At 44.1% G+C, this 25,205-nt stretch overlaps 8 protein-coding genes across 11 annotated transcripts; 5 read left to right on the forward strand and 3 right to left on the reverse strand.

Moving 5' to 3' along the window:
- Nucleotides 1-1,109: 1,109 nt before the first annotated feature.
- On the forward strand, nt 1,110-4,680 carry IntS8 (integrator complex subunit 8). The gene is made up of 6 exons (XM_002136598.3): nt 1,110-1,338; nt 1,397-1,798; nt 1,862-2,887; nt 2,945-3,809; nt 3,877-4,339; nt 4,404-4,680. The coding sequence occupies exons 1-6, from the start codon at nt 1,224-1,226 to the stop codon at nt 4,521-4,523; spliced, it is 2,991 nt and encodes a 996-aa protein (XP_002136634.1). The 5' UTR covers nt 1,110-1,223; the 3' UTR covers nt 4,524-4,680.
- Nucleotides 4,588-6,074, reverse strand: Fen1 (flap endonuclease 1). Its single transcript, XM_002136597.3, has 2 exons — nt 5,825-6,074; nt 4,588-5,759 (listed from the first exon to the last, which is right to left on the reverse strand). The coding sequence occupies exons 1-2, from the start codon at nt 5,904-5,906 to the stop codon at nt 4,681-4,683; spliced, it is 1,161 nt and encodes a 386-aa protein (XP_002136633.1). The 5' UTR covers nt 5,907-6,074; the 3' UTR covers nt 4,588-4,680.
- A 198-nt stretch (nt 6,075-6,272) lies between these two features.
- Dek (protein) lies at nt 6,273-11,280 on the forward strand. 2 transcript variants are annotated; one of them, XM_015179600.2, is made up of 11 exons: nt 6,273-6,397; nt 6,845-7,094; nt 7,715-8,214; nt 8,286-8,697; nt 8,765-8,865; nt 8,926-9,111; nt 9,180-9,371; nt 9,435-9,516; nt 9,589-9,713; nt 9,788-9,940; nt 10,009-11,280. In XM_015179600.2, exons 1-11 carry the CDS (start codon nt 6,395-6,397, stop codon nt 10,021-10,023), a joined length of 2,019 nt encoding a protein of 672 aa, XP_015035086.2. In that variant the 5' UTR covers nt 6,273-6,394; the 3' UTR covers nt 10,024-11,280. The 2 variants fall into 2 exon arrangements, with proteins under 2 accessions (XP_015035086.2, XP_002136632.3); XM_002136596.3 differs by lacking the exon at nt 6,273-6,397 and adding an exon at nt 6,626-6,767.
- Nucleotides 11,281-13,139: 1,859 nt separating this feature from the next.
- Psi (P-element somatic inhibitor) lies at nt 13,140-18,515 on the reverse strand. Of its 3 annotated transcripts, none has more exons than XR_004468737.1 (7): nt 18,046-18,126; nt 16,806-17,957; nt 16,578-16,727; nt 15,982-16,511; nt 15,668-15,920; nt 15,140-15,590; nt 13,140-13,594 (listed from the first exon to the last, which is right to left on the reverse strand). XR_004468737.1 is itself a non-coding variant. In XM_002136595.3 (6 exons), the coding sequence occupies exons 1-6, from the start codon at nt 18,124-18,126 to the stop codon at nt 15,246-15,248; spliced, it is 2,511 nt and encodes an 836-aa protein (XP_002136631.1). In that variant the 3' UTR covers nt 15,138-15,245. The 3 variants fall into 3 exon arrangements, 1 of the variants encoding a protein (XP_002136631.1); XR_001450770.2 differs by having other exon boundaries at nt 13,151-14,876; nt 18,046-18,515; XM_002136595.3 differs by lacking the exon at nt 13,140-13,594 and having other exon boundaries at nt 15,138-15,590.
- A 115-nt stretch (nt 18,516-18,630) lies between these two features.
- kappaB-Ras (NFKB inhibitor interacting Ras like 1) lies at nt 18,631-19,823 on the forward strand. The gene is made up of 2 exons (XM_002136594.3): nt 18,631-18,860; nt 19,141-19,823. Exons 1-2 carry the CDS (start codon nt 18,747-18,749, stop codon nt 19,654-19,656), a joined length of 630 nt encoding a protein of 209 aa, XP_002136630.1. The 5' UTR covers nt 18,631-18,746; the 3' UTR covers nt 19,657-19,823.
- Nucleotides 19,824-20,722: 899 nt separating this feature from the next.
- RpL11 (ribosomal protein L11) lies at nt 20,723-21,956 on the forward strand. Its single transcript, XM_002136593.3, has 4 exons — nt 20,723-20,861; nt 21,037-21,168; nt 21,238-21,535; nt 21,756-21,956. Exons 1-4 carry the CDS (start codon nt 20,856-20,858, stop codon nt 21,884-21,886), a joined length of 567 nt encoding a protein of 188 aa, XP_002136629.1. The 5' UTR covers nt 20,723-20,855; the 3' UTR covers nt 21,887-21,956.
- A 119-nt stretch (nt 21,957-22,075) lies between these two features.
- On the forward strand, nt 22,076-23,327 carry Arl6 (ADP ribosylation factor-like 6). The gene is made up of 4 exons (XM_002136592.3): nt 22,076-22,505; nt 22,574-22,705; nt 22,769-22,897; nt 22,961-23,327. The coding sequence occupies exons 1-4, from the start codon at nt 22,328-22,330 to the stop codon at nt 23,125-23,127; spliced, it is 606 nt and encodes a 201-aa protein (XP_002136628.2). The 5' UTR covers nt 22,076-22,327; the 3' UTR covers nt 23,128-23,327.
- On the reverse strand, nt 23,222-24,199 carry EloC (elongin C). Its single transcript, XM_015179599.2, has 3 exons — nt 24,077-24,199; nt 23,789-24,000; nt 23,222-23,490 (listed from the first exon to the last, which is right to left on the reverse strand). The coding sequence occupies exons 1-3, from the start codon at nt 24,140-24,142 to the stop codon at nt 23,349-23,351; spliced, it is 420 nt and encodes a 139-aa protein (XP_015035085.1). The 5' UTR covers nt 24,143-24,199; the 3' UTR covers nt 23,222-23,348.
- Between the last annotated feature and the right edge of the window lie 1,006 nt (nt 24,200-25,205).

Raw genomic sequence — 25,205 nt, forward strand, 5'->3', positions numbered from 1 at the left:
TTCCGTTTCCGCTACAACGAAAACAACCAGACGATAAATATCGCATGGACACTTATCGATATAAACTGCAGTGCTGCAAAACGAAATACTTTCCGCCTATCGATACTATCTACCATTCTGAAGCCCTGAAAAGTATTTTCTTTAATTTTTGCTTTGATTATTTAATCTATAAAATTTAAAAGGTATATTTAAGAACAAAATGTATAGAATCTTTTTTGAGTTTACGATCTCTCCAATCACTGCTTCACTTCAAAATGTATCCCAAGGATTGCGTTTAATTCATTCACTTTCAAACAATTTCTGTTTGGCGCGCAAAACTCGTATTCAGTCAATAGTGTCGAAAAGATGCCAGCAACACATACCCTAGGGAAAAGGATATTATAGAACTCAGGAAATGTTTGTCACCTGAAATTCCAATGACGGCAGAAAATAGTCAGTTTCTGTTTTAAAGCTATTTCAACGAAATTTTGCAATTAATGCTTTCCTTGCGATATCGATATATGTATACAGGACACTAATCGTATGCCAAAATAGTTCTAAGACATGTCAATCTGAAAAAAGTAATTCGCAATGTTTCAAATCAGCTTAAAAAACAGAATCTTCATATTAATTAATTGATATATGTTATAAAGGGGCTATACTCATAGCGGATACCTGTTGACCAGCAACAATCACGTAACATTCCATAAACACTTACGCTTTATTCCGTACACACTTACGTTTTTTCCTTTAATTTTTTGTTGACCTATCCTTGTTGACCTTGTTTAAACCTAATTCTAGACACAATTCAATAAAATAGAGTGATTAAAATTTACATATCTTTTAAGAAATTGATCTATCAATCATATAAAATTATGTGTTCAGGTATGGAAGTCCCATCTAGCTAGTAACAGCAAATCGAATATCAAAATAAAGTAATATGGTATCCAACCCTTGACGGAGAATGATTAACCCATTGTAGACCAAGCGAATATTTTAATATTTAACCGAAAATAATGAAAAAATCATATTTTTTGAGCAGTTCGGGTGAAAGATATCGTGTTTTTTTTTAAGTTCAATTCAAGAAGAATTTACAATCAGTAATATTTTCCGCAGCTTACCTCAAGTCGTTGAACTGTTTAAATAGAGGGGCTTAGGTGGGCCAAGTTCGTTTTATATTTTATCGGTCCGCTGCCCACAGAGTTTAATTTTGTTTTGACTATTACAATTTGTCGAAAAACAGAATGGATGATCCGCTCAAACCCAAGCCGGTGCCACTGGCGGCCGAGACGGTCTTGTGGTTTGAATTCCTGCTCGATCCGCACAAGATAACGCAGCACCTGCAGCGCGCACATCCCGGTAAGAGGCAAAATTCCCACTTGTAGAGCTCTGGTGACACAACTACGGTTTTTTACAGAACCCAGCGCCCTCGAGTTGATCATGCAGTTCATCAGCGTGACGCCGGACACGGCGGTAGCGTCCGTGGTGACGCCTGGAAGTGACCTGCAAAACCTGCCGGGCGCCACTGTGGGAGGAGCAGTGAATTCACCCACGCCCGCGGCTTCAGCACCTCTCAATGTCTCCCCGCTCGCACAGCAACAGCAGTGGCCAGAGGAGAATGGGCTGGATCTCACCAGAAAGCAGTTGGCACTGAAAATTCTCGAGTTGAAGGTTGCCACATGGCTGCGGTGGGACCTAGACATGCTGGAGAAGAACATGCCCGTGCTAATGCAGCTTGCCTTGCTGCGTGATCTCTGCACCATTAGCTATGGCCGCAATCTGAGCATACCCCTTGCCAGTGACTTCGATTTGAAAATATGTAAGTCCGAGCGACGGCTGAAACGAAAGAACGGGATAATCTTTATCTTTGTATTTTCCTTAGCCGCATTTGGGAATGAGCGAGCTGCGAGGTTTGCCCTCACCATTTATCACCGCCTACTGCTACGGCTGCAGCTCGTCAAGGAGAGTTCTCCTTTTAGATTCCAGCCGATCGATCAGCTGCAACAGTTCCTGGAGTCGCCAACGCAGCCTTCGATTGAGTATCTGCAGCAGCTTTGCGCATCCAGCAAGCCGTTCTACGTGTTCCACTACGACAGCTTTGTGACCCTGCATTGTGATGATGTCAGCACTGGCCAGAACTACGACATAATGCATCTGATCACCCCCCAGGAGCTGCGGGCCCAAATCAACTACGAGCTGGCCCACTATTACCTGTACACCAAACAGTATGTGCTGGCGAGGGAGGCGGCTGCCGCCTGCAACAACAACTTGCAGGCGATATCACCGCAGACCACCCTGTACTTCTGTCACATTCGCCCCGTGGAGCTGGAGGGGCTGCTGCTGGCCTGCGGAATCAGCGCCCAGAAGCATACTCTGATGGAGCGTTTCCATCAATCGTTGCTGAACAACTATGCGGAGATTGTGACGATTCTGCGACTGGATAACCAAGCACGCGAGATTCCGCTGGTCAGTAGACGCAATCTGGAGCTGGACCTTGAGGGCGCCATCTCTACGGGACAGCTCAAGGATACGATGCAACTGCAGCTGCAGGTGGCGGCCCTCAATATGGTGCGCAACATCTTCGAATGGGGCAGCATATTTGGCAGCGTGGAGTACTTTGAGAAGTATCGAGAGCTGGACTATCTGCCGCCTCTTGTGGAGGCCTTGACAGAGGTGCTGCCCAGCTGCAACAAGGCGCAACAGTCAGCCCTCAAGCATTTTCTCATCGACTGTATGCTCCACCAGGCACAGCCACAGCAGTCGAAGCAGTTGCTGCAGATCGTGCGGGATTTGGGTATCTTCACGGTCGAGGAGCTGGACGATTTGGATGATCAGATGCTGCAGGCTGCCCCTCCCGTGCCGAACAGTTCTCTGGCCTCGCTCACTGACTGGATGTGCCACTCCAAAAGTAAGTGGCAATCGATGCGGTTTTCCCATTTCTAACCCCATTGTGTTTTCTGTGCAGGTGCCCGTGTGGACGTCGCTGCCCTAGAGCGGCAACTGATCAGCTGTACGAATGCGAACACCGTAAGGATTCTGCTAGTGAAGCTGTGTGGAACGGCGCCTGAAAAACCCCTGTGGTCCATAAATCCCAGCTGGGATGTGCCTCAGCCACTAAAGGCAATGGTCATGGCGATGCCAGTGAGTTTCCTGCAGGATTTCAGCTACGTGCTGCTCGGAAAGGCGCGAGAACTGGCGACGAGGGGCGACTACATTGAGGCCGTGTCCATGCTGAGTGTGTTAAAGTCAGAGACGCAGCGCCAGGAGATAGCCGGTAATACTCAGTTGATGTGCAAACTGCTCACGTGGGAGATTCTGAACATCCAGATAACGCAGAGCCTGGAGGAGTGGCACCAGAAACCGCTCGACCTGCAGTCGCTGGGAACGCGATGCAAGCAGTGTCTAAGTGTACTCCAGGCGGGTGACTCCATATTGCCTAGGCCGGACATACTCGAAAGCTGTGCCATTATGCTGCTCAATCTGACAGATTTCCCGCCACTCCTCTACCTGGAAAAGCGGACGGGTCCTCTCGAGCTACCTCTGGCCTTTGCAGCCACCTTCATTGAAATGGAGAAGATGAAGACCACCAAGAAGGTGTCTCGCGATGCGTGGGAGCTGATGGTGAGCATGTTCCTCAATGTGCCCAAGCGTTCAACGCCATCGAGTGGCGGCAGTAGCTCGCTCCAAACATTCTTGCAACGTGTTCGCCATCAGAATATATTTGGTCTGGCCATCTCCATGCTGGGAAAGCTGCACAACATACTCAAGGATGATCCGAATCACGATCTTAGCTGTGAATACATGCACCTCTGGCCCACCAGCGTTAACAAGTGAGTCCCATACATCGTGCCCTATTTATATATATTCTCTAAGCGAATTTCGTTCCCATCCTCTTAGCCCCATTAGCTTTAGCCTGCGCAGTGTTTGCGAGACTCTTCAGTGGCTGCTGTCCGAGGCTCTGTCATACTATCCGCAGACCATTTCCTGGCTTAAAATGAAGGGCGACCTGGACCTGGCCATCGGGAACAACGAATCCGCGATGCGGTGCTATGTAAATGCCCTGGTGACCGGAACGGACTACTGCACGATGCCGCTGCAGCGCAATGTGGCGGATGACTATGTCATTCGCAAGATGATTCGCTGTGCCGCCAATTTGGGTTGTCATATGCAGGCCACCGTCCTGTGTCAGTTTCTCGAGGAAATCGACTATGGGATTGTGTTTAAAAATCTCAGCGAGAAGTCGTCAAACTTCACCGATGCCATGGATTCGTACTACAGCTGCATATGGGACACCACGCTCCTGGAGTTCATTGTCAATCTGCATGCGAAACGAGGCGAGCACAGTCGAAAACTGGAGGCGGTAAGCCAATCCCCCAATCCCTGAGAAGCACTCACTCACTCTCTCACTTTCGCCCTTCACACAGATCTCCATGATGGGCACTTTGGAGCTGAATGCCAATAACAACGAGGAAATCAAACGAGAAAGCGCCATGGTGCGCAAGTCTCGCTTCATTCGCGCCCTGGCCAAGCAGTATTTGCTGTAGTCGCAGACGCAGACGCAGGTTAACATCCACATCCACACAAATCCAAAAGAAGACCAACTAGAAATAAGCTCAAATCGATGTAGTTATAATATTAATTGTAGGCTTTAAATATGTTTAAGTTAAGATTAAAGAAATTGTACGTTTTTGTAGAGAAAAACTATTTGGGTCTTCTGCCACGTGCGGCACCGCCGCTGGTTTTGGCCTTCTTGTTGTTGGCACTCTTTTTTGCCTCCTCGGCTTTGCGCTTGGCTGCATTCACGGCATTCGGTGTGCTGGGCAATGTTTTAAAGAAGCTATCCAGTCGCACTTGGGTCTGAGCATGCTTGGACTTGAAAAGTTTTTTGGCACCGTTGCGAACACGCTCCTCACTGAACTGCCTGTCCCCGCAGAGGAACTTTACCAGTCCCTCTTCGTCGGGTTCCGTCCATTTGAGATCAATTGCAGAGGCATCGGCCACCTCCGGCTCAATGAAAAGCTCGCGCGCCACCTTGTAGTTCCAGTTCTCGGGCACCGTGTACTTGCTGGTGTCTAGGTTATCCAGTATGGTCTCAATATCCCTATAGTTGTTGATCAACTCTATGGCACGTTTCGGTCCGATGCCCTTGATGCTCTCGCAGTAGTCGCAGCCCAGGAGGATGCATAGATCGATGAACTCGCGGTTGTTGACCTCTAGACCCTCGAGCAGCTTGTCGTAGCTAAACTCCTTGACGGGCATCTTGCGCGCCTCGCTGTATGTGAGATACCTAAGCAGTTTTGTTGACCCAAATGTCAGCGCATCCATATCCTCCGTCGCCGTGGCATAAACCTTTCCAGCCTTGACGAGCGCTGCACACTGTGCCTCTGCCTCACAGGGGGCGTCTACATAGGGAACTCCCATCAGGGACAGCAGTTCCTTGGCTTCGCGAGCATGCTCTTTGGTGACTCGAACCAGGCGACGATTGAATTTCTCGATCTCCGCGTCATCGCCGGCGTCCGTGGCAGCCTTTAGGGCCTTCTCTGCCTCCTCACGGCGCTCGGCACGCTTGGCCAATTCCCCAGACTTCAAATCTGGAGGCTTACCATCAAACACATACACAGGCTTTATTCCGTTGTCCAGTAGTCGGATGGTGCGATAAAACATTCCCATCAAATGGGACGTGGGATCCCCGTTGACTGTCGCCAGCTGCGCTCCCTCCGACCGCACTGCTATGAGGAACTGGTACAAGCACATACTGGCATCGATAGCCACCTTACGTCCTACAAAGAATAGGATCGGATAAGGTTTAAGAGGAGTTCTTTTGTTCAACCAAATTCAGACTCACCAAAGAAATGCTTCATTTCACTCTCACGTATGGCCTGGGGCGCCAGGTCCGCTATGAGCTTTGATAAGCCCAAAATTCCCATGGTAAGTGTGTGATCACTGAATTTCGTGTACGTAAATAAATATATGGTTTATTTAAAGGTCACGCCGGCGTTTCCAAATTATTTTTTCCTGAAAAACGTCGCGCGCTTTTTTTGCGACCAACCACTTTCGATAGTACCGATGAATTCCTTGCCGGCCGGCCATCGGTGTCTTCGATAGTGTAGAGTAAATTTTAGAAAATCAGATCTATATAATTTAAACAAAAAAACGACACTTTATAACATAAATTATTAACTATTAATACCAGCACTTTAAAAGCACTTGTCGGGTGCCTTTTACCATTAGTATTTTAAAGCAATATCTATCAGAAAGAAATATATCGCGACAAAACGGAACCCTGATTCACATTTGATATTTTTTAGGCACTGTTCCGTGCTGATGCGGTACCATCGATAGTGACACCACTAGTAAATGTGTGAATGTGTGAATGTGTGTCGGCTGACGGAAAAATATAAAAACCATTAAAAATATGGTACGTAGAATTCTGAAAATGGTTTTAAAACAAAGTTCCGAGTGTGTGCCAAGGACGCGCATTGAAAACGGCTAGTTGGCAAATGCTTTTGTGGTGTAAATAGAGCGCAACAAATATTGGCTCCAGAGAGGATGCGGATTGCCCGACTATCGTTCTCTCCCCGCTCATTTTATGTGTATAAACATGGCGTCGTAGCGGCCCATAGCTAGGTTTCAGTGCGTGGGAGTGAGACAACGAGTGCGTGCGCGCCTCATAGATTTGCAATGTTGTTTTTCAATTTCTATCTCCTCTCCCTCTCGCTCGTCGTGTGGAAGACACGCATACAGAAGCTCTCGAACTCATTCCCGAATAAAACGCACAAAATCGAATGGTAGATGGTGGTCGCCGCCAAAAATTAGCAAGTGAAATAAAATTGTGATTTCGTATCTCTTTCCACTCTATTACCAGGATGCTAACAAAGCGGCAGAAACGGCAACCAAAGAGAATGCCGCCGACAAGGTAAACGAGGCGAAGGCAGTGGAGAATGCAGCGGCGGCCGCCGAGGACCGTGATGAAGAGTCCAAAGGAGCCGAACAGGGATCCGATGCAACGACACCCCCCGACGACGACGGGGCCTCCGCCACCACCGCTGATGACGTCGCTGATAAAAAGCCCAAAGGAGACACAGTGGAAGCCCCCACCCCCGACTCGGATGCAGGTAAATAAAAGCCACGCGCACACAACGACAGCCTGCCTATGTAGCAATGTCGTATTAATCGTGCTCGTTGGTGTTGGTGAAGAAAGAGCGAGAAAAACAAAAATCATAAAATGAATTTTGCGCGCGTTTCGCAACGCGGCGAAATGGGTTCATTTTCATCTGTCCCCAGCAGAGAGTGTAGTGGTAGGGGGGACATGTGGTCGCCGGCCCACATGCATATGTGTGTGCGTGTTCCTATTGGCTCTCTGCTGCTTATTTTAAGAGTTTCCGTGTGGCGCTGTCGTCTAAGCTGTTCGGTATACTCTCTCCTGACTGTCGATGTATATGATCCATGGTTCGAACCCCACAAGAGCGAAAATCTCCTCTCTCCCATCCGGAGTAAAAGATAATTTTCGTTTTTCCTTGGCTATTGTTCATGCTAATCCTTTCCAATGGGGTTTTGCGTAGTAAAGGCCGAGGTATAGAAACATTTTCAGTATTCATAGTTCCTTGCGCTCCTAAGTGAAGTTAGCTCTGGACTTCCCAAGGCTGAAGACAATTCCTTTTTCCAGCAATTAACCTTTCTTTGATGTACAGAAATTTCTAATCAGTTTTAATCCTTTTTTTCTGTGTTTGCGCAGGCGCATCGGACAAAACGGAGGTATCGCCTGATCCTGTGAAGAAGGTTAGCATTAACAACAGCAAGGATTCAAAGAAGGAGGATGCAAAACAGGAGGATGAGGATGAAAACGAAGACGATGCCGATACTCAGGGGAATGAGGAGGACGATGACGAGGACAAGGCTAGCGATGAGGAAAGCGACAGGACCACTAAAACCGCTGCAGACGAAAAACACAAAGGTAGTGATGCCAAGGATGGGGCCAAGGGAAAGACAGTTACGGGAGCTGACAAATCGGCCCCAGCCAAGAAACCATTGTCCAAGCCCAAAAATGGAAAGGTGGAGAAGGCTGAGGACGACGACGACGACGAGGAAGCCGGAGATGCTGACGAGGACGATGGCCTGGATGAGAACAATGAGGTGGCAGAGGACGATGAGAATGTAGTGGCTTTGGCGGAGATTGATCGCATCAATGAGAACATCAACAAGACTCGTGTCGACGGGCTACAGACCCTACATGCGGTGAGCGGACGAAATGAGATTATCATTCAGAGAACAATTGACTTAACATCGAATATACAAATCTGTTTTAGCTCTGTTTTGGGGCCCAAGGCAAGAACAATGTTGTGAAGAAGAATCTGCGCTCCTTTGCTGGATTCGAATTCGCCAAGGACTCGACGGAATACAACAAGAAACTCGATGCCATCAAGAAGGTGGACAACAAAGGACTTCGGAGCATTTGCGAGATTCTCACATTGGATCGGAAAGGCAGCAAGAATGAAATTGTAATGAGAGTGCTCAAATTTCTAATGGAGCCGGACGAATCGCTGTGCTTGGAGCAGGGCGACGAAGACGAGGAGGAGCCAGACGAGGACGACCTGGACGAAGAAGAGGAAGAAGTCAGCGAGGATGACAAGAAACGCAAGAGCAGCAAGTCGGGTGCCGGCGGCAGAGGCTCGGCTCGCAACTCCAGTGGACGTCCCCGGCGCACGACGGCTGGCAAAAGTAAGTCAAATATAATAATTAGTTCGAGAAGATCCTTAACCCTGACCTTTGTGTCGTCTGCTTTCAGAAATGTCTGCGTACGTGGACTTCTCCAGCTCAGAGGAGAGCGAGCAGAAAGTTCCGGTGACCAAGCGGAGACGCAACGATGACTCAGAGTCGGGTTCAGACGTAAGTATTGCAGCGCATAATGCAAAAACGAGATTCTCTAATTTACACCATCATTTACAGTACAATCCTTCGGCCAATTCAGACTCTGATGCCGGTCGTGGCGGCGGTGGCGGTGGTGGTGCAGCTAAAGCTGGTCGCAACGTGTCTGCACGAGGCAGTCGGGGTCGTCCAGCGCGCAAGAGTCGGCGAAGAAATTCGGATTCTGAGGAAGAAGAGGAGTCCGAACTATCCGATGCCGATAGCGATGTATGTCTACCCCTGTGCCCTTCCAAGTCACCTTCTAATCAACAACGATCTTTCTACACTTCTAATAGGTTCCGAAGCGCAAGCGCCCAGCCGTAACTGGTAAGCGTGGGAGACCGGCGGTCACTGCCGCGGCTGGACGACGGGGACGTGGACGGGGGGCACCTGCGCGAAAACGCAAAGATTCCGACAGCGAAGAGGATGACATTTCCGAAGATGAGGAGGAGGAGGAACTGTCGGAGTTTGGCAGCGACCAAAGTGAGGTAAGCGAAATAACAGACATGGAGGGCAAAGAGGGGAAAGGTAGTAACATCTCCATCTTGCAGGATGTACGCCCCAAGAAGAGTAGGAAGCCCACAACGCCTGCGAGAAATAGCAAAGCTAATAAGTCAAAACCAGCTGGAAAGGGTAAGCTTACTAGCACCTTTGAACCATTAATTATTTTTTAACCTCCTGCCTCTCTCTGCTCGATGCATCCAGCCGATGGTCGATCAAAAAAATCAAAGAAAGAATCGTCCGAGGAGGAGGATGATGATGTCGATGACAAAGATGAGTCTGACGAGGATGAGCCACTAACCAAAAAGGGCAAAATGGCATTCCCAACGGTGAGTAGCCGCGAGCTCTGGCTATTGCTAGTTCGATCTTAAATCGTGTGGTATGGTATACCTTTTGATTGCAGGATGAGCAAATACGCGGCTATGTCAAAGAAATATTGGATAAGGCAAATTTGGAGGAGATTACCATGAAAACAGTTTGCAAGCAAGTCTATGCGAAATATCCAGAATTTGATCTAACAGAAAAGAAAGACTTCATTAAGGCCACAGTAAAAGCGGTAAGCAAACATCAGTGAATTGGTATCTTTGCCTAATGATCGGTCTAATCGCAATCCCTATTCTACAGTTAATTGCGACATAAAACGAAGACGGGGGGCATCTTCAAGCCGGAGGAAGGGCCAGGTCCTGTAAACAAACCAAGCAAAATAAAACAAACAGCGGCAGAAAAGTAACCTTTGCCACCCTTTGAGAGCTGTTTCAACACCATCCAACGTTCGGCGTAGTTCAAGAAAAGTAACTCTAGCTCTCCTATAAGTATATGATGATTTGTGCTCGTAAAGCTATCTGCAGTTAATCTTAACTCAAGTTAACTCAACGACAGAGTCATTCGCAAAATACAATGTCGTCTCCTGTCCACTCTTATATATATTCACATGTATATATAACTTCTTTTTGATCCCAGAAAGCGACGCCCCCGCGCTTTAACTTTCATTTATTTAATGGCTAAATGTGCTCTTGACAGCTCTGCAAAATGTGTGTAAATTAAGCCAAGGAGAAATTTGTAAAAATCAGCTTAAAAAACGTACTAACATGTAGCTACTTTGATTCACATTCAAAACAAAAAATTATGTATTTAAAGTTAAGGCAAGATAAATAAAACAAAAAAAGAAGAAAGTAAAAGTAAAAATCGAAAGAAGAAAAAGGAAAAATAAATATCCAAAATTCACACACTGGCAGCAGTACAAAAACATAATAATGAATGAAGGAATTAAGCCACTTTGCAAGTAAATGGAAGAAGACTTAAAATTAAAATTATTGCAACACTTTTGGCAATGTAAAAAATTCAACTTTGGGCGAGTAACTGTAGTTTTAAGGCGCAGACAGACACACACGCACGGCAGAGAGGAGCGAGTGAATTGAATGATAATTAATTGATCCCCAACGGAAGTTTCCAGTATCCCCTCCCGCCGCACCCCCATAATCCTATTCAGATCAAGTGCTTCACCATCACCCCTAGTAGTTGAGGATTGAAAGGAAGAGAAGAGATACATAGGTTTCTCGGCAACATAACGCAAATGGGAACACGCTCACACGCCACGGATGAGTGCATCAAATAAATGAATGAAAGAGTTAAATATTATAAATATTTATAAATGTAAACAAAGGCGGAAATAGATGTATGTTAATTTTAAAAAGAAAAAAAGGCAGTACATAACACAAAATGGATATCAAGCAAAATGTTGAATTATCGACGAAAGGAATCGTACAGAACAAATTCAAAATATATATCTAGAACATCAGCATTCTCAATGTAAGTTTTCTTGTAGTAAACTCGTTCATAAATAGCAGATCAAGAATCCAAAATTATACAAATAAAAACAAATTGATGTATGTTGAATTGCCCAATCTATTATACCTACTGATACGCACTGTACTATGTATGTATGTCGTCTAGTTTAAGAGTTTACAATATGAGGTAGTCAGAGGAGGATGTAATTGAATGCCTGACGAATCCAGCTGAAATGGATGGTTGGATCGATCTAGCAGGCACTAAGCTCTATAAATATATAAACATATTCTGTTGTTCTAACTTTAAATGTTTCGTTGCGAAATGCTTAAGGGATGAGATGAACAAGAAATGATATATATATCAGTAATAAAATACGAGAAGTTAAGTAAAAGCAAATCTGTGTGCTGGAATAACTAATGGTAGGGAAGGGGAGGGGATGGGGTGTGCATGTGGTAAGAAATTATTATTGTTTTTTTTTGCCCCTGGCACCCTACATGAACTCCATACAATAAACGGTATCGTTTTGTGGTTTTAAGATGGGGAAATTTATTTGAGAAAATTGGAATATTCAATATTGATGACATTTTATTGGGTATATACGATTTACGATCTATTGCAAGTTGAAAGGTTAAACTAATATCGATCAGACTCTGACCAGCCGAATATACGAAGATCACGCAGATAGGGCTGTAAATTGCAGATATTTCATGGTTCAGTTATATATATGTTTTCAAAAGATATGGATATATCAACAAATGTTATTAAAACAACAACAAAAATTATATATATGTTCCAATTTCTGGTTAAAAAAATACGATATAATATCTATGTATCTATGCATGTGTTAATATGAGTTATAGAAAGGGAGAAAAAGATTTTGGTATATTCAATTGGCCCTGCAAATAGATCAAAGCACGTAATTTAAATCAAATATAAAGAAATACATCTATGTATCAATTTCAAAAATATCATTTGATTGCAAAATAAACGGCTTGACATTGGATCCAAAAAAAATGCTGAACGGAATTGGGTTTTAAAATGGACTTCTAAGGGTAGATGGACCATACTTACCTCTCTGCAGATCGAACAGGAGGCCATCAGGGGATTCGAGACCTTTGCTGAAACTATAAGAGGACAAACGACTTCCCGATCTTATATAAAACAGGTCTAGGCCAATCTAAACTAGCAGAATTCCATATGTACATCAAACTTTTTGAGATATGCCTTGTACCGATACTATTCAAACCCTTCCTAGTCCCAGACCTATGCCACACATTGAGAGGAGTTGTTAGACAATATACAGTATACAAATGGTGGATCAATATAGATATACATATGTAGATATAGATGGGCTTTGGAGGCAATGTTATCCGAATATATAGCAAACAAATGATACCTTGAAACTATACACATAATTATCTGTTCATGTTCATGATCGACTGAAGTCTACTCTGGGGAGGGAGCACTGCACTGCACTGTTTGGTATATGGGATATCGTCGCAGTTGCTATGAAAATATATAGAAATATATATATATATATGTAAAGTTTGCACACAAAAATAGATGTTCATGTATATCATATGTCAGCGTAATCATATCAATCAAATATCAATATTATAAAAGTGCATTTCGATAAGATAAGGCAATTGTATATGTAAAAATCGTTTTCCAATATTTTTCAAGGCATACCGATCGTGGCACTGAAGCAAGCAATTAATCAATCAACCAATCAATCGACTAGGAAAAGTTAAAGCCTGTCCTTTGACTGTTCCCCCAGATATTCTCCAACGCCAAGACCACAACAGCGCCCCTGAAAATACGCTCGAGAAACGATTTTCAATTATGGCAATAGACAAGTCAATAGGAAAAAAAGACAAAAAAAACATTAAAGTCAATAGAAACGCAATGGGGCATACAGCACTGTTGAGTGCCATATGCTGAGAATAGATTTATAATAAGTATATATATATGTGGGATATATATTATATATGGTATTATATTAAATGTTTATTCAATGTCTCGACGGCTGCGGGCAGATCAGATCCGCATTGAGCTCTGAGCCTGCCCTGCCGGCCAGCGTTTACAAATTGTTGTTGTTCATCTGCTGTTGCAACATTCAGATGTATTGGTGAGACGTAAAACTTAGTTTAGATTATTCAAATTAATGTTTAAATATTATGGTAGACCAACTTTTCATATGGGTAAGTTTTATCATATCATTGTTAGATTTTCATATATGTACGTTTGTATATCAATATGTTTTATATAGACAGTAACAAGAACACACGATCTTACCAAGCTTGACACTATTACAATTTAATATTTCGTATCTGTTCATGTTCAATTAGAGAGTGTGAAGGAGTTCTGTTCTGGAGTTTTGCTTTCGGATTTCTGTTATGAACTGGCTTGACGGATGGCCCCTCTGAAAGTACATATATGTTGGCATATGTATGTATAATATAGGGTGGCATATGGTAATATATGTAGATATTGAAATATATGGTGGAAATGTGGCGTGATATTATTCTATTCCTTGTACCTTGGGAAATGAGTTTTTGTTTTAAAGAAAATATATATTGAAAATAGTTTCACCAGTTAAGATACGATATAGTCCTATATATAGTACAGAAAATAGAGTACAGTACGAAATCAAGTCTAATTGTATTGAATCTTGGGTTGATCGTAAGGCTATTAAGTAAGGTATATCTTCTCCACAAACTGAAAGGTGAAAGTTATATATTGAACGAGCATGTGTTTAATTATTATCATCAAATCAAAACAATTCGGTTTGGTTTCAATATCCACTCCACTCCACTCCACTGCACTCCACTTAACAAAAATTTCAGACAAGGCCCTGGACTTTCAGAATCTTATGAAGAGTAAGTTTAACAAGTTGCAAAGTCTTACCAGATCACCAGATATCGAACTTCGTGTATTGCTTGAATCGGTTTTTGTAATAACACTAAGCTAAGTACGAGAGAAATATGTTCATATATCAAAAACGGTCATCATTTATGGGCTACATTCGATATATAGGTAATATATATGTATGTAAGTATATGGATGTATATTAATATAATTCTATATATTTCAGTTATTGCAATTTGAGAACTCTCAAAAATGTTGTCTTTCAAGTATAAAAAACGCTCAGCACTCTCCACTGCCGTTCGCTCATTCATTTCGCTTGACGAGGAAAGAAATTATATTCAGATATACATATGCAGATAGATGTACTATATGTCACCAAAAACGGATTGGATTGGCTTGGCTTGGTTTGGTTTGAGTCTACTGTTTGTTTGTATGGCTCTGTGCTATTGAACATGGACAGCAGAGGCAATTTCTTTTCTTTTCAGTTAGGTTTATAGATAAATATAAATACAAATATAAAAGTAGAGTTCGGCTTTCAGGGGGGCTTACTTATGTACTAATGGAGAAATCATAGTGTTAATATATTAATTTACAATTATGCAAAAGTGCGACGCCACAAGCTAGAATGATTTGACTTGTTTGACTGATGGATCCGGTCTCTCGTTCTCTCTGACTTCGCTTCCCTTCCCTTCTGTGCACTTCTCGTCTCATCCCTTCTCTGTGATTCTTCGTATTGCTGTTGTTGCGGTTAAAAACTTTTAATCTTATGTTTTGCTTTTATTTTTTGCTAGCTTGTGGGGGATAAAAGACATAGGACATAGTGGAACAATAGATCACTGCAAAGAGTTGTACGCATGGTAAACGAGATTTGGTTAGGATATCACATAGTGTAAGCATATATATAGTACTAGTACGTATGTATACATAAAAAGTTGAGGGAAGGGCTGATCACTAAAATGAAGCAGGCAATTAAAGCAGAAAGGTAAAGCAAATATACGTAAAGCAATCATTTAATGGCAGCTATTTTCAGTTCAACACGAAAGAAATGTTCCGTCTATCAACTACTGGGACTACGGTTTGTCACTTGGTTGTCACTCACCCAATTCAAGGCACCTGCCACATCCGTTAAGTGGAGTAATTTCCACTCCAGCTACAGCTACCATCTCTACTCCGACTCCGACTCCTACTTCGATCTTCTTGCCACATCAATGCTTGTCATTTTTGTGCGGCTTCTGTTGCTGCTGTTGTCCCGGCGCACCCGGGTAGCCGCCATAGCCACCACCCGGATATCCACCGGGATAACCAGCGGGCGGACCACCGCCGGGCTGCGGTGGTGCTTGGGGCTGACCCGCAGCCGCAGCAGCGTAATACTGTGAATATTGTGCATATTGGCTAGGAGTCATACCTTGTGCATAGCCACCGGCTGCTGCAGCAGCGGCCGCTGCTGCCGCCGCTGGATTGGGCTGCTGCTGCTGGCCGGGATTGGGGCCGCCTTGGTTGGGGTTTTGCGCATTGCTTTGGCCAACAGCAGGTCCACCGTTCTGTGATTGCTGCAAGGCATCAAAAGTGCCCCAACGAGAGAATTTAGCGATTGTTTAACCAGAGCTCAACCACTTTTTCGACTCACCTTATTCTTCAACGTCTTCTCAATCGCCTCTGCCTCCTCGTGCTTGCCCACACTGCGGTAGTATTCCGCCCACTGGGCGCTATAGTCAGCGCTGTTGCCGCCGGATGCCTGCTGCTGCTGTGCCTGCTGCGGCACTTGCTGTTGCTGTTGTGGCTGCTGCGGCACCTGCTGACCGGGACCAGGTGCTCCGCCCCCTTGCTTGGCCTTCATCTGTTGCTCGATCAATTCAGCCTCGCGATGGCAGCCCATTTGCCTGTGAGTTGATTGATTTGTTAGACGTATGTGTATGGAGGAAACCAGCTTAAAATTCTTACTTGTAGTACTCGATCCACTGGGCTGAGTAGTCCTGCCCAGCGTTCGCACCGGAGCCACCAGGTCCACCGCCCTGATTTCCACCGGCCATTGCCATTTGCTGCTGTTGCTGGGCCGCAGACGGATCCCATCCCTGTTGGCCATAGGGACCCCAGGGCTGTTGCTGCTGCTGGTACGCTGCTGCAGCGGCGGCATTCGGATCGCCGCCTTGCATTGGATTGGGTCCACCATAGCCGCCCTGCTGCTGACTGTGATGGGAATTGTTGGGTCCACCTCCAGAGCCATTACCACCGCCACCGCCGCCTCCACCGCCACCACCACCACCACCAATGGGCTTGCGGGCAATAACAGTGAGCTCCATGTTGATCTTCTCAGAAATCATTTGACGGGCCGCCTCCACCTGGTCGGTGGTGCCCTTGGACTTGAAAAGCTTCTCGTTGGGCGGATTGCTGGCATTGCGATCCATTTCGGTATGGGCGCCGGATTGCTGATTGATCAGCTTAATCGTTTCCCCGCCACGTCCAATTACAATCTGCAAGGTACAAATTTCAGTTAGGATAGGTGGTGGAGGGCCAGAGGAGGTTCGCCCTCAACCTACACCGCATTTGGATGCTGGCACCATGAATGTGATCTCCTCACGTCCGCCCTGGGCATGGTTTACGCCATAGCCATAGCCGTAGTTGGAGTTTCCTTCGCCGCCACTTTGAGAGCCGCCGCCATTCCCATTGCGGTTCAGGCCATTTCGTTGCTGTCGAATAGAATGGAAAGAGGTCAATGAACCAAAGTTCGTTTAGATTATTGCCTCCTACTCCCTAGTGCGACATACCATCACGTTCTCGATCAGTCCATCGATGGTCCGCTTGGCGTCCTCGACTTGTTGGCGTGTGCCCTGGATCACACAGCGTCTATCGCCCATCTCATCGTTCTTGCCCTGGATGAACTGCAGCTTGCAGCCGCATTCGGTTTGAATCTTTCGGATCATGTCTCCCCCCTTGCCAATGACAACGCCGACGGCGATTTTTGGCACGAAGACCTCTACGCTCTCGCCGCCATTGCCATTGTTGAAGTTGTTGTAGCCGAGGCCAGGGCCACCGCCTCCGCCACCACCGCCTCCTCCTCCACTACCGCCCCCGCGTCCACCCTGCTGCTGAGCCAGTGCGTCTTTCTGGGCGATGAGATCCAAGACCATCTGCTTAGCATGCTCGATCTTCTGCGGATCGCCGGAAATGCGCAGAGGTTTGATAACCTCCTGATTGGGTCCGTCTTGGATGATAATCATCTTGGCTCCCGTCTTCTCCTGCAGCTGTTTTATGGTGTCGCCACCCTTGCCAATGACCAGGCCCACCTTGGCTCCGGGTATCATGATTTCTTGGTAGGGCGAATAGCCACTGGGTCCCGGAGGCGGCATGTTGATGGTTAGTAGTACCTCCACGGTTCCGCCACCACCGCGGCTGGCCATCTGCTGGATCATATCTCGCCCCTTGGACACGGTGTCCCGTTGGCCACGCAATGTAATGACTCGCTCCTGTTCCGGCATCAACTGTACCTTAGCCCCCGACTCGGCCTGGATATGAGTGATGGTGTCGTTGCTGCCACGTCCCATAAAGGCATTCGCTATGGATTCGGGTATGCGGATTTGCTCCTCGCACGTTGTTCCGGCCGATGCCGCCAGGCGAGCAGCCACTGCAGCTGCCTGGGCAATGGCTTGCGTAATGTTTGCACCGCCTGGACCTGATCCCCCTCCGCCTCCTCCACCTCCACCGCTGCTACTACTCATGTTCGAGTTGTTGTTGTGGCCGTAGTCCGGACTACCAAAAGAGCGCTTGCAGTCTGGTCCGCTATCGCCGTCGTCGTTGTGCCTCTTGAAGTTGTTGCCCGCACCGGGTCCCGGCCCGCCGCCACCAGAAGGTGGTGATGGTCCTGCTCCAGGTCCTCCTGGACCGCCCGCCTGCTGGCTGGGTTGGATTTTAGCCGCTATCTGCAAACGAATGGCAGATACACACAAAACGTGTGTACAGAAATAAATGAATTTTCCCTCGTTTTCGCGTATGTATTCTTCTTCTTACCTGCTTGGCACGCTGTATCGCCTGAGCCAACGCCTGGGATTGACTGATACTCTGTCCTTGTTGCGGTTGAAATTCACTCATTTCAATTCAATTTACCAACTCAACTTCGTTCCCACTATCGTTAGCTTGTAGTTAAGGGAATCTTGATTTTTTTCTCTTCGTCGGGGTTGAAAATTCAATAACCAATTAAGCGAATTTTCTAAGATGCCGCTAGCAATGTTTAAGCGTTTATTTTCCAGCCACGAAACCCGTTTTCCTCCAGTTATGACGTCGCGAAAAGCACAAAACTGTTTTGAGCTGTCTTTTTACAGTTTTTTAATAGGTTTTTTGGTTTTTCAAGTCGAAAGTGCGGAATTATGCGTCGGAAAAAACTTTTGCAGCATTGTCCATGACTAGCAGTGTGACCGCTGATTTTCGATAAAATATACCGTCCGACCCAAGAAATATACCAAAACATACCGTCTCATTTAAAAACTATGCCGTGGATTTACTGACGATTTCAAGTTTTATTACACATATTCCTCGTTTTTGATATTTTTGACATCTATAATCATAGTGAAAACCGGCTGACAAGCACATGTGTGTATTGCAATTTTTATTTTCAAAATAAAACGCCTATTAGTTTTTAACTACCGATATTTTTGTGCACCGATATTTAAATATATGACACCCCTACAAGACTTTAAAACGTAAAAAATAAAATGCTTAACGCAAAAGTTGGTAAAGTTGGCAAAGTGTTGGTATGTGGCATGAAAGGCGTTGGTAAGACAACAGTAATTGAGCAGTTGGTTTATGGAAACCTAAATCCAGACACAGTGAGTGGACAAAACAAGATTTAGCACGGCCTAAGTGGGGCAGTGTGTGTGCAGTGTGCTGCATACAAACAAAAACTATTTTTGAATGGAAATTGGTTTCGATTCATTTAATGAAACGTAGACATTGTAAGAGTGCACTAAAAGGGATGTGTGCATGCAGTGTCATTATGAGAATCAACACCGTCACGTGTACTGCGATACACCTCCTGCCCCGCTAAAGACCTAAACTGAATTCATAAATGTGAAAGCGTGCATTTAAAACAAAATTTGTTTGCTTCAGGAACTCCATCCTACCATTGAGGACATCTATGTTGCCAGCTGCGACACGGGCCGTGGAGGGGCTCGTGAAACATTACGCATCTACGACACAGCTGGACTGCAGGGCGAGCAGGCGGCTCAATTGCCGCGGCACTACTTACAATTCCCTGATGCTTTTGTATTGGTCTATGACCCCATTGATCCACGAAGCTTAGATATGCTGGCAGACATAAAGTCAGACATTGACAAGCATAAGGAAAAGAAGGAAATCCCTGTCATTGTACTGGCCAATGTGCGAGCCCGGGTTAAGAGGGACACACCACCAACAACGCCTAATCCCGTCGAAAAGATTATGGACCGGGCAAACATCTGGTGCCAGCGGGAGCGTATAAAGCACTACACAGTCAATGCCATGGAACGCCCTTCATTGTACGAGCCGTTCACGTCTCTGTGCGCTCGTGTTCATCCAGCACAGACGAAAAGCACGTTCCCGCAACTGCGCCAGGTCATGCAGAATCGGCAAAAGAGCGAGGCGTAGATAGCTACAAATATATTTTGTCTCAAATTACGAACTACTAACTAATGGGTATGGGGGTATTATTTATGTTCTAATTTGTCTACTGTTTACTTGCCTTTCAATGTGCTGCTTTAATTGTACTTATATTGATGTTTGTGAGTGTCCAATTAAATATTTAGTATTTATTACAAACAGTCTTTGTAATGCATTAATTTCAAGATAGTCAACCTGTTGGTTAATAAGCCTAATATTACATACATATTTATAGTCAAAAAAAAAAAATGACACTACACTATTATTACCAAGGGCGTAAGTTTTTAGGCCCAGTTTTTTCATTATCTCTTAAGTTGCGAATCCACCAATTCCATCAACAAATCATAAATTCCAGAGCATTGTCTCTAACTATCACTGCATTCTCTTTCTAAAACAGTTTTAATGCTGCGACCCTCTCTTAAATTGAAATGCAGTGGCATACGACTATTGCTCCGGGTACTCATTCTAATATCTTTAATTGTTCAAATGGTGTTTTGAATTTCTGATTTAATTTTAAGTCATTTACGACCAAATTAAGCTAATGACTTCAAAATTGTATATCAAGATCAACGGAAATTTTGAACGGCTCCAGTTTTACGAGAACGCAATGGTCATTGGCACTAAAAGGTTTGGTATTTTCCGGGATATGCCGACATATTATTCCAGTATGGTCGCAGTTAATATCGCACAGATCTCTGTACTTTCGATCTCAGATTTTATATCGCTTCCATACGAATATCATCCCTGATTTGGTCGACCAAATATTTCGTCTGAGTTAGTCAATCTAGGCTATAATTTTCTTTTTTTTCTTTTTTATGGCAACTATTAGCTATGCTATTAAAAATTGTAGAGGGAAACATCGATATCATTCAATAGAGACAGTTGTGGTACTCATAAAAATAAGAGGGGTACTCAGGTCCTACGTACATCTTCCGAAAATATTATGAAAATATTTCCATTTCCACAGACTGCATAATACGGAATAATACAGAAGCAATTAAAATTCTTAAAATTTCCCTAAATTACCTACAAAGTCAATCACATTGCACCGTTCGTATTTCAGAGGAAAAACATCGATAGTCCACAAATATTGTAACATTGAAATATCGATGGTTTTGCAGGCTCTACTGTCTCTAGATGACACTGAACTGTAACACGCTTCTTTCCTTTCTTTCCCACATACCATAATGGCGGTAGGTTTATACGAAATTTTGAGTGGCGTATAAATTGCCCCGCATCGGCTATTATTTACCTATATTTGTGAAAAGTGGAACCGTTAAAACTATGTGGACGTATGCAATATGCCACCCGAAGCTGTATTTAACGCGAATACGGCTCCCAAGTAACGAAATTCATTGATTGTTTCAGGCCGTTGCTAAGAAGGAACCCAAAATTAAGCGCGACCCGGCGAAGAACCCGATGCGCGACCTGCACATCAGGAAGCTGTGCTTGAACATCTGCGTTGGTGAATCCGGTGATAGGCTAACCCGTGCCGCTAAGGTAACTATTCTTTTGTGTACACACGACTGTTGTCTGTTCAAGTAAACTAAAAACTGTCTTCAAACACAGGTGCTGGAGCAGCTGACTGGCCAGCAGCCAGTGTTCTCCAAAGCCCGCTACACAGTGCGTTCTTTTGGCATTCGTCGTAATGAGAAGATCGCTGTCCACTGCACCGTGCGCGGCGCCAAGGCTGAAGAGATTTTGGAGCGTGGTCTGAAGGTGCGCGAGTACGAGCTGAGACGCGACAACTTCTCCTCCACCGGCAACTTCGGTTTCGGCATCCAGGAACATATCGATTTGGGTATTAAGTACGATCCCTCGATCGGTATCTATGGTCTGGACTTCTACGTCGTCCTGGGCCGTCCAGGTAAGCAAGAGAAAAACTTCGCCGTTAATCGAATGTGCACTTAATTAGGTATCTCTGCCAGACTAGGCATTGATACTCAGTAAATGTGCGCAAAGAAATGAAGATGTGCTCAAAGGGATTTGCACTAATGCGAATCCATACGGTACAATTTCCACATTATCTGAATTTTTCCAAAACCTTGTTGGCATATTTCTTACCTATTCTTTTTACACCGTTTCAGGCTACAATGTGAACCACAGGAAGCGCAAGTCCGGAACTGTGGGCTTCCCTCACCGCCTGACAAAGGAGGATGCAATGAAATGGTTCCAGCAGAAGTACGATGGCATCATTCTGAACAGCAAGAAACAGTAGAAGCTCCTATCGTAACAATGTTTTTTTAAGATGAATTCTACAATAAACCTTGGATTCTGTCGAAACGTTATTCATGTTTTATATAAGTTTTGATTTAGATTGAGATTAGGAAATAATCCACGAAGAAATAGCTCGATATGCTACATGTACATACTATACTCGAGCAGTGTTAATGTTTCAATGCCCCAGTTGTTCAAGTGTGGGCGAGGGCGAGTTGGCCAAAGTCATGCAGAAGGTGAACTTGAAATTTCTGCGGCCACAGGGGGAGTGGTAGTAGCAGGCGCTAAAGTTGAAGGCAGTCGAAACTTTCAATAAATCGATGCCCTCACACTGAGGATATTGTTGCCATGGCAATCCAAAGTCCTTTGCGGGGCCAAACATGTCAGAAACATCGTAGTGAAGCTTATAAACAATTGCGGCGGATGCCAGTTAAACAGTAAAATGGGAATGTTGCACAATTTGGCCGATTTGATTAAAATCAAAAAGGACAAAATGACGATTCTAGTACTGGGCCTGAACAACAGCGGCAAATCCACGATAGTCAACCACTTCAAGAAACCGGGTGACCAGTCAGCCATTATGGTTCCCACAGTGGGCTTTATGGTGGAGCAGTTTTACAGTAAGTTCCGCCAGAACGAATGCTATGCCTACCTCTTCCATTGATGAATATCTATCATTCTTGCACAGGCATGGCAGGAGTTAGCATAAAGGCGATCGATATGTCGGGCGCCACACGCTACAGGAACCTTTGGGAGCATCAGTTCAAGAACTGCCAGGGGATTATATACGTCATTGACTCCAGTGATCGCATGAGATTCGGTATCTTAACATGAATTCACATTGATTCCACATCCAATTGCTCAGCTATCCTTTACATTTCAGTTGTGGTGAAAGATGAGTTGGATCTGGTGCTACAGCATCCCCATTTGTGCAATAGAACTGTGCCAATTCTTTTTTATGGAAACAAATCGGACGCAGAGGATTCCCTATCCAGCGTCAAAATCGCAGCAGGTGCTCCCAGCTCTACTCATAACTATGTGTGTCAGTAAATACTTAACGACCATAACTTTTTAGCACTCAGTTTGGAAAACATCAAGGAGAAACCCTGGCACATCTGCTCCAGCAATGCCATATCCGGCGAGGGCCTCGGCGAAGGTGTCCAGTGGCTGGTCCAGCAAATGCGCTTCGCCATGCTAAGCAACAAGGACGCCTCCAAAGCCAAGTCCAAGCATAGCAAATGATGCTCAAAGCCTGCGAATGTTTCGAGTTAAATAAAAGGGTTATTTTTAAACAAGGAATTATTGTCGTTTAAGAAATTAACAGAATTTTATTTTATTTTTCTCGCCTACAGAGACAATCATCTTGATTCATTAAAAATTAACATAGGCAAAAATTAGGCTGTATTCAAGTTTGCTTTCCCCTTGTTTAATTGATAATAAAGTATATAAAGTTAACCAATAATTTAGCAGTCTAGGAAGTTAGCTGCCATTAAAAGTTCTAATGCGATCTCTGGTGCAATTGGAAACTCGGGTATTTCAGTGGAACTATTGGTGTAGCGTACTTTGTAAGTGAAGTACATGCAGACCTTTTGTAAGACGTGCGACCTGAAAATAAACAACACGAATATCAGCTTAGTCGGTGGTTGGTAATCCCAAAAGCACGAGTGTCCTCAAAACGTATGCAGAATGTACGATTTGATTATCATTTAAAGAAACTGTGGGCATTTTCTTTAAGTTTAGTGTGTTTCAGCACTAATGTCCATCCACACATTCATGCATGCTTCTATGGAATGATGTGTGTATGTATTGTGCAAAGTCGCCGCCGGTCAATAGGTCAGAATGGATTATGCGGCCTAAGATAGCCCCCAGTTGCTAGCGGGACTGCAGTTTGGATTGAACTTACGGAATCTCCCGAAAGTGCACTTCATTAGCCTCGTTCTCGGCAAATTGTCCTGGGCCGGATAACATCGCCTTGATGGTTCCAGAGGTGAGAGCGTGTTCCCGTTTTACAATAAATTCATGGCCGTCCGACGAAATTAACTTGACATACATGGCGTCCGGACCCTCGCATCCGCCATAGATTTTGTCGCTGCGCTGCTCATCCATTGCTATCATCTTTGTTGGAACAGGTTTCGGTAAAAAGCATTTATTTGCAAAAATTTGCCCTATTTTATTTATTTTTTCAACTTACTTGTGTCAATCGAATATACTGACTTATCGGAAAAATATACCTCAGAAGTATACCAAAATATACCATCTCATTTTAAAAATATACCGTAAATATACTAACGAATTCAAGTTCTATTTTACATATTCCTCGTTTTTGATATTCCGTTGAATATTACTAGCTATATAGAACTTTTAGCCGTGCCCACATAGTTTTAGCCCATTAATGAATCAATTTTCTACACAATTGGTTAGTTTTTAGTCCTGGCTTTTATTGTATTTTGATTAAAACTAGGTTTAAACAAAATAGTTCAACAACTGGTATTTGATGACATGCTGCGTGTATAGGCCTTTGTACACCCTATTTGTTAATTTTATATGAAGATGAAACGTAATTTGTTAAGACCTTTTCTCAAATTGATATTCTTTAGACATATTCAAGTAATTATTAGTATCTTGTATATATTTATCTCGATCATGATACCTACTGAGCCTTGGAAGACAAACATTTTCACAATTCTATAACATCTATTTCCCCCAGGGTATGTGTGCATGGAATTAGCAACATGTTTGTGTATGGAATGGGACTCATTGTTGCTAAAGCAAACCGCGGGAACTCAATTTCGATTCAAAAAACGACCGTTCGTTGAATAATACTATCTATATGGAACATTTAGCCATTCCCACTCAATTTTGTACGATTGATGAATCAATTCTATACATGATTTTCGAAATACTTGCTTTTATTGGATTTCTATATACCGTTGGAAATGAAATTTAAAGATTGATGAAAATTACCGATATACCGTAAATATACCGTCGGTTTAATGTGTACCTTAAAAAATATCGAAAAGTATTACAAATTCCAGAAACGTTCACCCTGATATACGGTCTGACACTCAAATATACCGTAAATGTACCGATAAAAATCCAGCTTAACCCACTTAACCCTCCTTTATTTGAACAGGTGAATGACTTGAGTTAATTTCCTAATAACAAAATATACATGATATCTTTCACCTGAGCTGCGTTAAAGCTAGTCAAAATTTATAATTTTCGTGGAGTTACACAAACGTCTAATCGTTCGCTGTACATGATAGAGAATCATATTCCTCGATTTTTATGTTCGGCTTAAGATTTACTAGTACTAGATT

Source organism: Drosophila pseudoobscura, chromosome 3 (assembly GCF_009870125.1).
Source record: "Drosophila pseudoobscura strain MV-25-SWS-2005 chromosome 3, UCI_Dpse_MV25, whole genome shotgun sequence".
NCBI lineage: Eukaryota > Metazoa > Arthropoda > Insecta > Diptera > Drosophilidae > Drosophila > Drosophila pseudoobscura.